At 39.7% G+C, this 12,895-nt stretch overlaps 1 protein-coding gene across 2 annotated transcripts in view; it reads left to right on the top strand.

Annotated features, from left to right (window-relative positions):
• Positions 1 to 9,892, top strand: part of syt10 (synaptotagmin X) — a gene marked incomplete at both ends in the record, with an annotated part of 15,674 nt that extends 5,782 nt beyond the window's left edge. For both annotated transcript variants that reach the window (XM_083758141.1, XM_083758140.1), the window contains 5 exons: positions 1,396 to 1,960; positions 4,987 to 5,107; positions 7,257 to 7,428; positions 9,233 to 9,362; positions 9,818 to 9,892. In XM_083758141.1, coding sequence (XP_083614267.1) covers positions 1,396 to 1,960; positions 4,987 to 5,107; positions 7,257 to 7,428; positions 9,233 to 9,362; positions 9,818 to 9,892 — 1,063 coding nt within the window. The remainder of the gene's footprint in view (positions 1 to 1,395; positions 1,961 to 4,986; positions 5,108 to 7,256; positions 7,429 to 9,232; positions 9,363 to 9,817) is intronic.
• Positions 9,893 to 12,895: the final 3,003 nt, after the last annotated feature.

Here is a 12,895-nt window from a genome sequence, read left to right as displayed (position 1 = left end):
GCTCTTTGATAGATAAATAGATTTATTTATTCGTCCTTGCGGAAATTCATTTTGCACTAGGCAGCCATCAGGACACAAAAGACCACAACGACACGCAATACATAGACAGATCACACAATAAATACATTGACAATACATAGACAGATCACACAATACATTGACACTAGAATGACTAGATAGACAGATCACACTTTTTTGATTGATTGAAATATTTATTAACAGTTTGTAGAATTTACAGTACATTTTAAGCACAAACTCAATACAAAGACTGTCAACTGTGAGTGGACGACCCAATTAAGCATTACACTTGTTTACAACAGGGTCCACATTGTTCAATTCATCAAAACATTTAAAGACATACAGACATTTAGAGACATACAAATAGACATTTCTATGTAGCTAAAGTACAGAACAGGAATTCATCATATGGAAGCAAAAAAGGGAAAAGATACAATATACAGTGAGGGAAAATGGGGGGGGGGGGGGGGGGGGGGGGGGATTCAGATTTGACAGAGGCCAGTTTCGAATTGCAGCCATCCGTAGGTGCCCTTTGAGAGCGCTTTTGAAGGAGTCAAGGGATTCACATGTCTTAATGACTGTTGGTAGGGCGTTCCACATTTTGGTGGCATAGGAGCGAAAATAATTTAGTCCCTTGTTTGTGCCGAATCTGGGTTGTACATGGTTTGTTGCACTCCCTCTGGTGTTGTGGGTGTGGACTTCGTTTACATTAAGGAAGTATTTAGACAGGTACATGGGTATCTTGGTGGTGTATCGAATCTTGTGGACCAGACCCATTGCAAGATGCTGTACTCTGTCGTCGACCCTAAGCCATCCCAGCCCTGTCAAAGTGGGCAGGGGTGAGGTGGGTTCGGGGGTAGAGGCCAAGTAGGAGCCTGACCAGTTTGTTTTGGGAGGTCTGGAGCCTTGTTTTAAGGGCCTTTGAGTAAAGGCCACAAAATACACTGACAATACATAGACAGATCACACAATACATTGACAATACATAGATCACACAATACATGGACACATACACAGCTCCTCTCATACGGAGAGGAAAATAGAATAGGCTTTGTAGTTTGTATACTAATCATGAATGACTAATATACTTCGTCCTTCTCTTTGAGGATAATGGCAGGAGTAAAGGCATAGGAGTTTGTGGGATTGTTTTTCATCCCAATCTAGTACGGCACAATGTGAGCTACAAGTTGTATGATAGGGATTCAGGGACAACATATGTATTTATCGGTTACCTCCCTACAGCATCATTCTTTAGACACGCCGTAGTCATTTCTGTACCACATTACCACCAAAGTGAAGGTATATAGTCAGTGTATCGCCATCTCACTGGCACCTCAGACACTTATCAGACACCCTGCCTTTACCCTTTTCAAACAGGCACACTTCATTCCGCCGCCACCTGCCGCGTCAGATGAACGTCACCAGCGTCGACTTCAGCATGGACGCCCTCCCCGTCCGCCAGTCGTCCACGGTGAGCATCGGCAGGATAAAGCCCGAGCTCTACAAGCAGAAGTCCGTGGACTCGGAGGACGGGAGCCAGGGAGCCCGCGGAGAGACCTGCGGCAAGCTCAGCTTCTCGCTGCGCTACGACCACGAGGAGCGGGCCCTGGTGGTGACCATCCTCAAGGCGCTGGACCTGCCGGCCAAGGACTTCACGGGCACGTCCGACCCCTACGTGAAGATCTACCTGCTGCCGGAGCGGAAGAAGAAGTTCCAGACGCGCGTCCACCGTAAGAACCTCAACCCGTCGTTCGACGAGGCCTTCTGCTTCCCGGTGGAGTACGACGAGGTGTGCAACCGCAAGCTGCACTTCAGCGTGTTCGACTTCGACCGCTTCACCAGCCACGACATGATCGGCGAGGTGGTGGTGGACAACCTCTTCGAGCTCTCCGACCTCTCCCGGGAGGCCGTGGTGTGGAAGGACATCCACGCGGCGACCACTGTGAGTATACACGGTCCCGCGCTAATATATATACAGTAATGTGTCTCATTTGCAGGCCTGTTCTTGATGCACGACGGAAATGACTGAATTCCAGTGGTGGAAAGTATGACTAAGTACATTTACTTAAAAAACACAATTCCCGCCGCCATTCATTAACAGCGATAAGGTTTTATCGCGCGTAGCACTTACTTTGAAGAGCCAATATCCGTAATCGACTAAATCGCACGTTACAATGACAAACTGATGTGTGTGGTGTCATATCCGGCTGTTGTTCTCTCGGTCGGTGGTGGAAAAACCCGACCACGAGTATCACAGCGCCTGCTACAGGCCGTTGAAAACGCTCGTCTGGGCCAGAAACGGCCCCTCGATGTCGTTCCTGAGATACAGGCCTTTGAATGCAGGGCTTAGAATGGATGCGCACATCTTCAAAATGGCCGCGGCCACTGTCCCACTTCAACTGTTGTGCTGACGAGCGGTGGCTAACGATCGGATCGGATCAAAACATGGATTAAATAATATAAACCCTAGAAAACGGAGAAGCCACGGTTGGCAGGCTAGGGTACTAATTTACGATTTTTTGATTATTATTACAAAACTTACTTAACCATTTCAGCCCTATATACATTTTGGCCATTTGAAAATGGCTGATCTACAAGCTCACAATGCATCGCGACGTGACGGATTGTGAGCTTGTTAGCTAGATCTGCTAGTTTAAATTGTTTTTTGAAAATGTACTTTTGGCACTTTAAGTACATTTTGATGTCAATACTTTTATAGTTTTACTCAAGTAAATTTTGAATTACGGATACTCTTACTAGAGTATTTCTACATTGCAGTATTGATACTTTTACTTAAGTAAAAAATGCAAGTACTTTTCCACCGCTGCTGAATTCTTTAGTGTTTCAGGTTGGTCTTGTGTAGCCAGAAGCCTACGGATATGCCATAAAAATATTTTATGTCACATAATAATGTGACATAAAAATGTGGTGATTTGAACCCGGTGGGAAGCATTTATGTACAAAATAAAATAGCTGCATAACTGCATATTATGCAAAGGAACGGTATAATGATTGGTTTTCAAAACAGTGGGCGTAGGTTTGTTTGAGGGGATTAGAAACTATATTGAATTCAAATGTCACCAGACATATCGCTAGACATTCGTCTGTCTGGCTATGTGAGACTAGTTCCATCACAGAATTTCAAAAACCTTCCCGTTGTTTAATTCAGACTTAATTGGGACTTTTAATTGTACTGTGTTTGTATTTTGTATGAATTATTTGCTTCACATAAAAGTCTCCATAAATGGTCCCAAGCAATGCATTTGGAAGGAAATCATGTAAAGTAATTAAGTAAAGCATGTAGCCTAATCTTAAACAGACATATTTTGTTAATTGAACACGCAAATGCATAAAAGGGACGCAGTCACGCAGGCTAAAATGCTCATGCATTTTACTTCATGGAATTCAGGTGTTGGGCTAATACAGTAGAGTAAACGTATGATGTCACAGAAGACCTTGTTTCACTCGTTATGTCATAGAGCAGCACCTGTTAATGGAAAACTCCACTGACTCATCGTCACCGCTCTAAGAACCCATAGGCGGAACACATTGCATAATTCCAATGCCCTGTGAAATCACCCACACACATTTTACGTAAACTAATGTCTATAATTACAACCCTAATTTTAGCAACAGAGCAATGCATTATGCAAATTTTTTAACTCTGTATTTGTGTGTTGTTTGGTTTTATTGTATACACTGAATGTTTATTTTTTCATTGAACATTTATTGACAGTCTGAAGAGCAGAGAGAGACAGCAAAGAGCAGGCAGCAGAAGTATCAGGATGTAACCCTAGGACGATTTTTAGTCCTGTTTCTTTCTACACTTCAAGGCATCGACCGTCACAATGTTCTAAAGACTATAGGTTCATTTAAGCTTAACCCATTTTGACCCGAGGACGATTCTACAAATGCCTTCTAAATGCTGACAGTTTATCTGACCCCCAAAAATATATGCAATTGCCCGCCGAGCCCCATCTGAAAATATGTAGTTCCAGGGACCCCCCAGAAGCAAAGATTTGAGTTAAAAATGTTCGCTCTGAAAGAATATATTCAAACATTTTGGACACATTTTCACGATTTTTCAAAAATAGCAGACCTACAAGCTCGTAGCGCGTACGAGCTTGTAGATCTGCTTGAAACACCAAAAGAGGTTCCAATTTTGAATGGGTTAAGATGCTTAGAAGTCATATGTATGGGTTTTCTATAACTCAGCTTGTGCTCACCGACTCTGTATACGTTTTAAATTTTTAGATTAAAAGATTAGAAATCTAACAGTATTTCTGATGGTTTCAATTATTTTGGATAGGTTTACTCCGGATGAACACTACTTGTGAGACCACAATGCTGGTTCATTGTCACTGTTCAAGCCGCCAGAGAGGCCTGTATAAATATTAAGTGACTACTTGACGGGTCCATTGTTACACACTCATCATTAGGACGAGTGATTGATTGACGTTCATCTTGCAATTTAATGTACAGTCAGGTGTGCATCGTCACTGCCTTCACGATTAAATTTGACGGTAACGATTTGATTCTACGATGCATCGCGCGGTGCATCACACTTTTCTGTATTACTGCACAACATGGCACATGTTTAATTAGTCAGTACAAGCAGTCAGATATACCGAACAACATATTTTATTTAGAAACTGATGCGTAATCAAATCACTCTCCTCCTGTCTCCTTGACATAAATGTCTTGAATAAAATAAAATATATAAATGGCGCGCTATGAGCTTGTAGATCTGCTATTTTTCAATAGCTAAATTATAACATAATGTTTAAAACACCAAAAGGGGTTCCCGCCCAAAATGGGTTAAACAATCTCTCTGCTTTCAGACACTGTTCGTGTTAGTATTTAGTGTTACCAGGGACTCTTTACCTACACGTACGTCGAGGCGTTCAAGTGAACTGTACTGTACACAGTAATGTACTGTATGCTCTCCGCTCTGTTGTTTTTCTCCAGGAGAGCGTGGACCTGGGCGAGATTATGTACTCACTCTGCTACCTGCCCACAGCAGGGAGAATGACCCTGACGGTCATTAAATGCAGAAACCTCAAAGCCATGGACATCACAGGCTCCTCAGGTAACCCGACAGCAAACTAGGGTCATAATACACAGACACATTGCAGAGCAATGTTTGTTATCATGGACTAAAAAATATATATCTTTCGTGAACTGGAAAAAAAGCTAAAATGCCTCAACTGTGTCAGGGAGGGGGGGGGGGGGAGAGAGAGAGAGAGAGAGAGAGAGAGAATTGGCGAGACAGAGAAAGACGGTCGGAGAAGACTGGAAGAAAAAGTATAGAGTATGCACAGGCATGATTTTCCCATCAGGACACGCCCCCCCTCATCTAGACTGAGTGGCAGAACATTGAGCAGCATGGAGTGTTGGAGTTTGGAAGAGCTCTTTGGAAATCACTCAACCGTCCTGCCGTACCACCCGTTTCTAAATGTCACATAATGCAGGAGGCAGCAACATGTTGTGTTATTGAAAACAAGCACTTCCAAACTCTGACACTATGATCCACAATAATCCAATGCAGGGCATTTCTTGCCAGAAAGTAGCTCATATAACGTTTCTATGGTGGATTTTTATGAAACGAAAACTTTGCAGATAGAAAGAGGATAATTCAAGCTTTTCGTACAGCTGCAATGTTGATGAGTTTAACATTGTTTAATGCAATCAGACAGGACTTTTCTGTTTGGATGAATGGGCTGTCAAGGCCAGAAAGTAGTTTTTTGCCACTCAGTGGGAGTTCCCGCATAACTTTCAGGTACTATGAGATGTCATAAGCATACCCTCTAGTCTAGTCTATAGCCTACAAAGCACAACTTGCACAAGTGACAGGTCGACCTGACCTGGCATGAAGCTAATTGCTAGAAGGAAAGCTATCAGTTACCGTGGCAGCAAAGAGAGGATTATGCCTGGAGTTGTGATTCTTTACCATTGCAGAGAAGGAGGACTTGATTTTGGTTTCCATGGCGATTGTACAAGGAGTGTTGCCGGGAGCTGGGAGGAGTACAACCAGGAATAGAGAATGGTGTTTTAAAAAAAATCATATCAAGGTCCGTTATTTATTGGGTATTTAATTTGAGCCACTGACCACCATTTGATGAGATTTAGCCTCCATCTCAGACACAAAACTAAAGGATATTTTGTTGTCGTTAGATAAGATTTTGTCCACAATCCCATGATGTATTGATGTTGTTACCAATCCATTAGGAGAGATAACAGGCAAATGATCAAAATAACAATTCTTCTACATTCTCTAATTGTGTAGACTTCTTGTAAATTAAGTAATGCAGATGTTTAACAATAATTTAACTCTTAAGAGCATACAATGAAACCAAATGGGCCTGTAATGGTCCATTTGGTTTAAAGATCTCTAAGGGTCCATTTGGTTACCAACTCTCCGTCATTTAACTGGGAGCCACCTGGAACCCCCTCAAGGATCACTGGAATAGAGTGAGGGGAAAGCTTGGTGAAGAACAATCTAATATACAGTAGTCTTCCTTTTGAACATACGTTATCCAACCAATTAGGCTATACGCTATGCTGTAAATACTTTGTTAACATCAAAGTCAAAATGTTCAAACTCAACAACTGTTCTACAAGCACACCCATACCATGTACACTGCAGGGTTCTCAGGATCATGACATTTTGCTACACACAAAGAATTGTCGCTAATGATGTGTTTTTGGCATTGAAAAAAATAGTTGGCTTTTAAAACAAACGTTGCACAGGGCACATTTGACAAATGAGTTAAATGACTGACATAATTTAACAAACACATAGGCCTACATTTAAAAAAATCACACCCGTGTGAACTGAGTGTTGCAACTCCCCTCCACCGTCTCTCTCTCTCTCTCTCTCTCTCTCTCTCTCATATTAGCAGGCAACAGCGCAGCACTATCTCTCTCTCTCTGTTTCTGGCACAACAGCGCCACTTTTGCCCCTACTGGTACTCTTAGTCACACACATGTCACATAGGTTAACACAGACATTGCTGTTCCTTGGAGTGGTTGCACCACTCAAAAATAGTGGAAATAGCCAGTCTACAAGCACACAACGACTCACATCACGGCGAGTTGTGAACTTGTAAATATATGCTTTAATCTGAAGATTTGTGAACGTGGAAACGATTATCACGGTTATGCAAACATAGGTACCGGTAATTGCGATGAATAATCATATAACTGTAACTAATGTTAACCTGATCTGCATCTCACAGACCCGTATGTGAAGGTTTCCCTGATCTGTGCTGGACGGAGGTTAAAAAAGAGAAAAACCACCATCAAGAAAAGCACACTCAACCCCGTGTACAACGAGGCCATCATCTTTGACATCCCACCGGAGAACGTGGAGCAGGTCAGCCTGTCCATTATGGTGATGGACTACGACAGGTCAGTGCTTTAACCCATTTTGACCGGAGTTAAAAATATTCACTTTGAAAGAATATATATTCAAAGATTTGCGCCACATTTTTTACGATTTTTCAAAAATAGCAGACCTACAAGCTCGTAGCGTGGCTATTTTTCAATAGCTAAATTATAACATAATGTTTAAAACACCAAAAGGGGTTAACCATAGAGATGAATGTATGGAATGGACATTTCCATTCATTCATAGCAATGCTGTGCTTCCGAGTCAAGCATGGAAGAGGACGTTTGTTTGATAAAATGATGCGCTGATTATATGATGTATATATATGCAATATGTACATCATATAAACAGTGGGTTGGGACCCATTTGTGGGCCACAGACCAATTTGTATGGGTCACGAGTAAAAAATCCATTTTCCCCTACATTTACAAATATATACATATAGAAATTATTACTAAAAATGTTTTAAAGAATTTTATAAATTTTAAAAACGAAAAATCTAATAAATCTAAATTCCATAAATAAAAATAAAAATAATGAAGTAGTGAAAATAGCCTATGTACAAATCTATGTAGATTAGCTATTGGTTTTTAGAGTACGACCTTGGCTTAGAAATGGATTTCTTTATTAGATCAATTTTGCTCGGAAGGAGCCCCTTTTGCATCACTAGGGGAAAGCTAGTAGGAAGTGTGTGTGCAAAGTTTTACGCTGATCAGTCCAGCGGTGCCCGGTATTAGCTGCTCACACACAGACAGACAGACAGACAGACAGACAGACAGACAGACAGAAAACATAATGCCTTGCCCATTCTGGCTTGGTAGGAATACAAATCTAATCATAATAGGCTTAAAGGACAACTTTTGTTTTTTTGAACCACGGTTCATGTTTTAGGTTGTTATTGGAGAAAGTGTTAATTTTTCTTCATTTGCTGCTTTCTTTCGTTTTAGGGAATTTAGCTGTTTTTGACAGGGGGCGGGGGCATTCGAACAAGGGGCTAAATATGTATTGTTTTACAAAATTTTATAGCGATTTATTTTTTTATCATTTACTATAGTCCTACTAGACCCCAAGAAATTACATCTGGCCACAAAAGATCACGAGATGTACTGAATGTGTCAAACTGACATATTGAGCCTACGACACAGTGTGGCTTCCTCCCAATATAGGCTACCTTCACATTCAGTAGATCCTGTGGATCCTTTAGATCCTTTCTGTGGCCAGATGTAATTTCCTGGGGTCTATTAGGACTATAGTAAATAGTAAAAAACAAAATCGCCATAATATTTTGTAAAAAAATACGTATTTAGGCCCATGCTCGAATGCCCCCGCCCCCCTGTCAAAAACAGCTAAAATCCCTAAAACGAAAGAAAGCAGCAAATGAAAAAAAATTAACACTTATCTTTTACTTTCTCTAATAACAACTTAAAACATGAGCCTTGGTTGAAAAAAACTAAAGTTGTCCTTTAAGTACATTAATGAGACCTTAGATACCACTCGAAATTGACGAAATTGGCAGTTCGTAGTTTAGGCTTGCGACTATTTTAATCAAACATTATAATTCACGTTGAGCTTCCTTTCAAGAGGGATTATTGCTTATTTTGCTTTTATATCTCCTTTACACTATACCCCTATTGAATAGACAGACGTGTTTGTCCATGGCTGTGTTGATGTGTATGACATATTTTATATTTGTGCTCGTGCATGTTTCTGGATGGTGTGTGTGTGTGTGTGTGTGTGTGTGTGTGTGTGTGTGTGTGTGTGTGTGTGTGTGTGTGTGTGTGTGTGTGTGTGTGTGTGTGTGTGTGTGTGTGTGTGTGTGTGTAGGGTTGGACACAACGAGGTGATTGGTGTGTGTCGTACTGGGCCAGACGCCCAGGGTCTTGGACGAGACCACTGGAATGAAATGTTAGCCTACCCTCGCAAGCCCATCACACACTGGCATGCTCTGGGAGAGGTACCCGCTCTGTTTTTTGCCAGTGATGGTACTCACATTTCTTTCTTCACTTTAAGTAAAAGTATCAATACCCTTTATTGATCCTGCTTATTGATCTGGGCTTTTTATCGAGCCCACTATTGAGCTTTTTCTAATATTTTTGTGGAAAGAAGTGAGATAACACATTCTGAACAGATCTGGTAGCTTTTTGTATTGGGCAGTTGGGCAGAGTGACTGTGAGTTTGTGGCGGACCACCATCTAAAATTAAATATATATATATTTTTTGTTGCCTAAAGCAAAAGTAAAAGTATTGGAAATTAAAGTAAAGTATGCTACAAATACCTCAAAATTATACTCAAGCTTAACTAAATGTACTTTCCTCCAGTGTTGTACATAAAATAATGGTTCATTCATGCATGCATTCATGCATTCAGGTAAAACAAATAGGTGAATGTTTTCTGGATTACTTTCACAGTGGCCAGGAAAAGGAAGAGGCAGTTTTGAGAGTCAACGTTCCTGTCCCTCACCCAAACCTCCGCAGACACCCTGAGAACCGTGAGTCTCACCCAAACCTCCGCAGACACCCTGAGAACCCTGAGTGTCACCCAAAACTGCGCAGACACCCTGCGAACCCTGAGTGTCGCCCAAAACTGAGCAGACACCCTGCGAACCCTGAGTGTCACCCAAAACTGCGCAGAGACCCTGAGAACTGTGGGGTCACTCCACAAAGCACAGGAGCTGAACTGCAAATGAGTCTGTCTCTCAAAAGAGTCAGAGTTGAGGCAAGTGCCAAATAAACAGTGGTGGAAAAAGTACTCACGTGCTCAAGTATTGGCATAAAATGTACTTAAAGTACCAAAAGTAAAGGTACTCGTTATGCAGAATGTCACATATCAAGTTTTCAAATGCATAAACATATTTTCGAATTACCGAATTGTAGGATAGGCCTGAAGTAGTTAGGGCGAGGGTCTGAGGGATAATCATCACTATACTGTTAATGATATAATGATATACTGTACACTATATAGTGAGCACGGAGTGATTTTGGACACAGCCGTTCTGCCGTTGTCTTATTTCATTACTGCTCTTAAGGTCAAGCTTGTCATGAAAAGGTTAGTATTCCTTTCTTATAAAGTACTTACAAGTTCTCTACAGAGCTGGCTATGCACAGCATAGCACGTAACATTCATGTCCATCATCTTTACCAAAATAATAGTGTTACAGTAGCTTTACTACAATAAAATTACATCTAAGTTAGAAATGGCTATTTGCCACTGACGAATGTTACTTTGACAATTGGGGTGGAAGTAGCACTTCATTTAAGATGTTATAATTCACAGCTACAAAATATTTAACCGTTTCCACTTCTTATAGTGCATACATTTCTGGCCTGGTACAGGTAGCTCTAGTCTCTTAGCAATTAATTTGAAATGACACAATAAGGGCTAAGCTAATTAGTGCCAAGACTTTATTTAAAAAAAGTAAACAATCTAATGCATAAGGTCCACGTGGTGGTGGTGGTGGTGGTGGTGGTGGTGTGCTCCAGCATTCGGCCATAAAAAACAGGGAACTGGGTAAAAGTCTTAAATTATGACTCGTCATCAGTCATAAACAATATTCTTGGATTTTAATTAATTGTGATTAGAATAGTCCAAGATGTTCTCTGATATACTATAGTTAGTGTAGCCAGTAGATGTAGCAAACTTAGTTAAAATAATCTTGCACTCATTAGCTATGTTGCTGGTAATCTAGTTTATGGTGCATAGCCTACTTTATTGTATATTTTATCAGCTACAGTATTGATCTAAATAGTAAACTATCTAGAAGAGACTTTAAAGGGCCAGGTGAAACTTTTTCAACTTAATCTAAAAACTATTTTAAATACATTTTGTTGCCATTTATTGCAAATGTGATGTGAATGAGGGGCAAGTAAAATGTTCAAATAGTCACCTATGTCGACATTAAACATTGTGTATGGGCTCAAAGTATTTGAATAGTTTTACACCGCTCTATAACCGTAGATTAAACAAAAAAACTCTATAACAGTGCAAATGGCCATCTGACTTGAAAAACACTCACCATAAAAATACCATTCATTTATGTTAGAAAATGCTTTCAAGCTTGGGTCTTCATCAAAGTAATGGCAGAAGTGAATAAATAAGATAAATGAAGCATTGACCATTCAATTAATTTGTTGTCCAAGTATAGTATAGACGGCACATTTTGAGGAGAACAAAGAAGACAAAGTAATACAATTTTCACCAGGTGGAAATTCAGAGAAATGAAATCCACTGAACAGCACACCTAATTTTAGGAGATCAGGAGATTCAAATTAAAATAGTTCTCCCGAAGCTGTATAGAAACTAGACCTAATAGCTCTGATTTCAATCCTTATAGGTCATTTTAGATACATTGTGCGTGTACAAATATTGCTGTATATCATAAGCCATACGAAATTGAGTTAAGTACATCTAAAATATTGCATTTACTGACTTTTGTTGTGTTTATACCTGAGTAATGAAGTTTATGAGTCATAAACACTTAAAAAATAACCACAGCAAATATACTACAAAGGCTATGTACTGTTAATTTACTTGTACTTGCACATGAAAATAATCATGCTTTTCTCTTGCGCTGTTCCCAATATTAGAAAATGTATTTTTACTTGTAGCATGCATGTCATTATATTAACAAACTGAATAAGGGAAATGTAACAAATAGAGTATTCCAAAATTTCTAACTTTGTGTTTACATTTGTACATACAGGTACTTGTTTATGACTATGTTTGTACACATTATATTCAAAAGTGAATGAAGAAAGTTAGTCGTAAACTTCTGGCAGTAGAAATACTATGTATTTATATAGATTGTTTGGTGATTTTGTACAGCTCAGGCTTGTGTTTGTATTCATACACGTTCTGTAACGGTTGTTAATAATTTGTCACAATGAAAACAAATTCAAGCTAATTGGTCAAGTTATGCCCTGTCTAGGAATTTAGCGTGTTTAGCTTGACTTGTGCAAATCAATATTGAGCAAAAGCAGCAAATGCAACTACTGTCTGAAGTGTACAGTTTGTGATAACTTTTGTAACAATTTCAAGTACACATTTGAAATGTATAATTCATTGTATCTGTTTCTTATGTATTTTAAATAAATAAATACAGAGAACCTATCTCTTTGATAATAAAGTATTCATTAATCATTTTATACTATATAAGATTACTATAGAAGATCCTTTCTTCAATTTAGATGAGATTATGATATATTGCATTTTGCACATAATAAAAAATACAGGCTGTATTTACATTTTTAAATCCATCTCGTGTGAAAACAGGCAATGATGATTTCTAGCGAAAAGGCTAGAAATCAAAGCATACAGTAGAGTGATGATGTTGACACAGAGAAGGGAGGAAGGAGAGTGTTGAGTGAAAGAGCGTCTATTTTAAGGATGTACCTTTATCTATTATTCCTGCTACTCATAAGGCCTTAAGACACAAAGATTGCTGTCTGCAGTGAGTGTAGACTAGAGCATGCAGTTGCTGTAATTAATCA

This window comes from Protomyctophum parallelum, assembly GCF_964188405.1.
Source record: "Protomyctophum parallelum genome assembly, chromosome: 22".
NCBI classification, from domain to species: Eukaryota; Metazoa; Chordata; class Actinopteri; order Myctophiformes; family Myctophidae; genus Protomyctophum; species Protomyctophum parallelum.
Note: the sequence above shows the minus strand (reverse complement) of the source record. Positions and strands in the feature narration are given on the sequence as shown.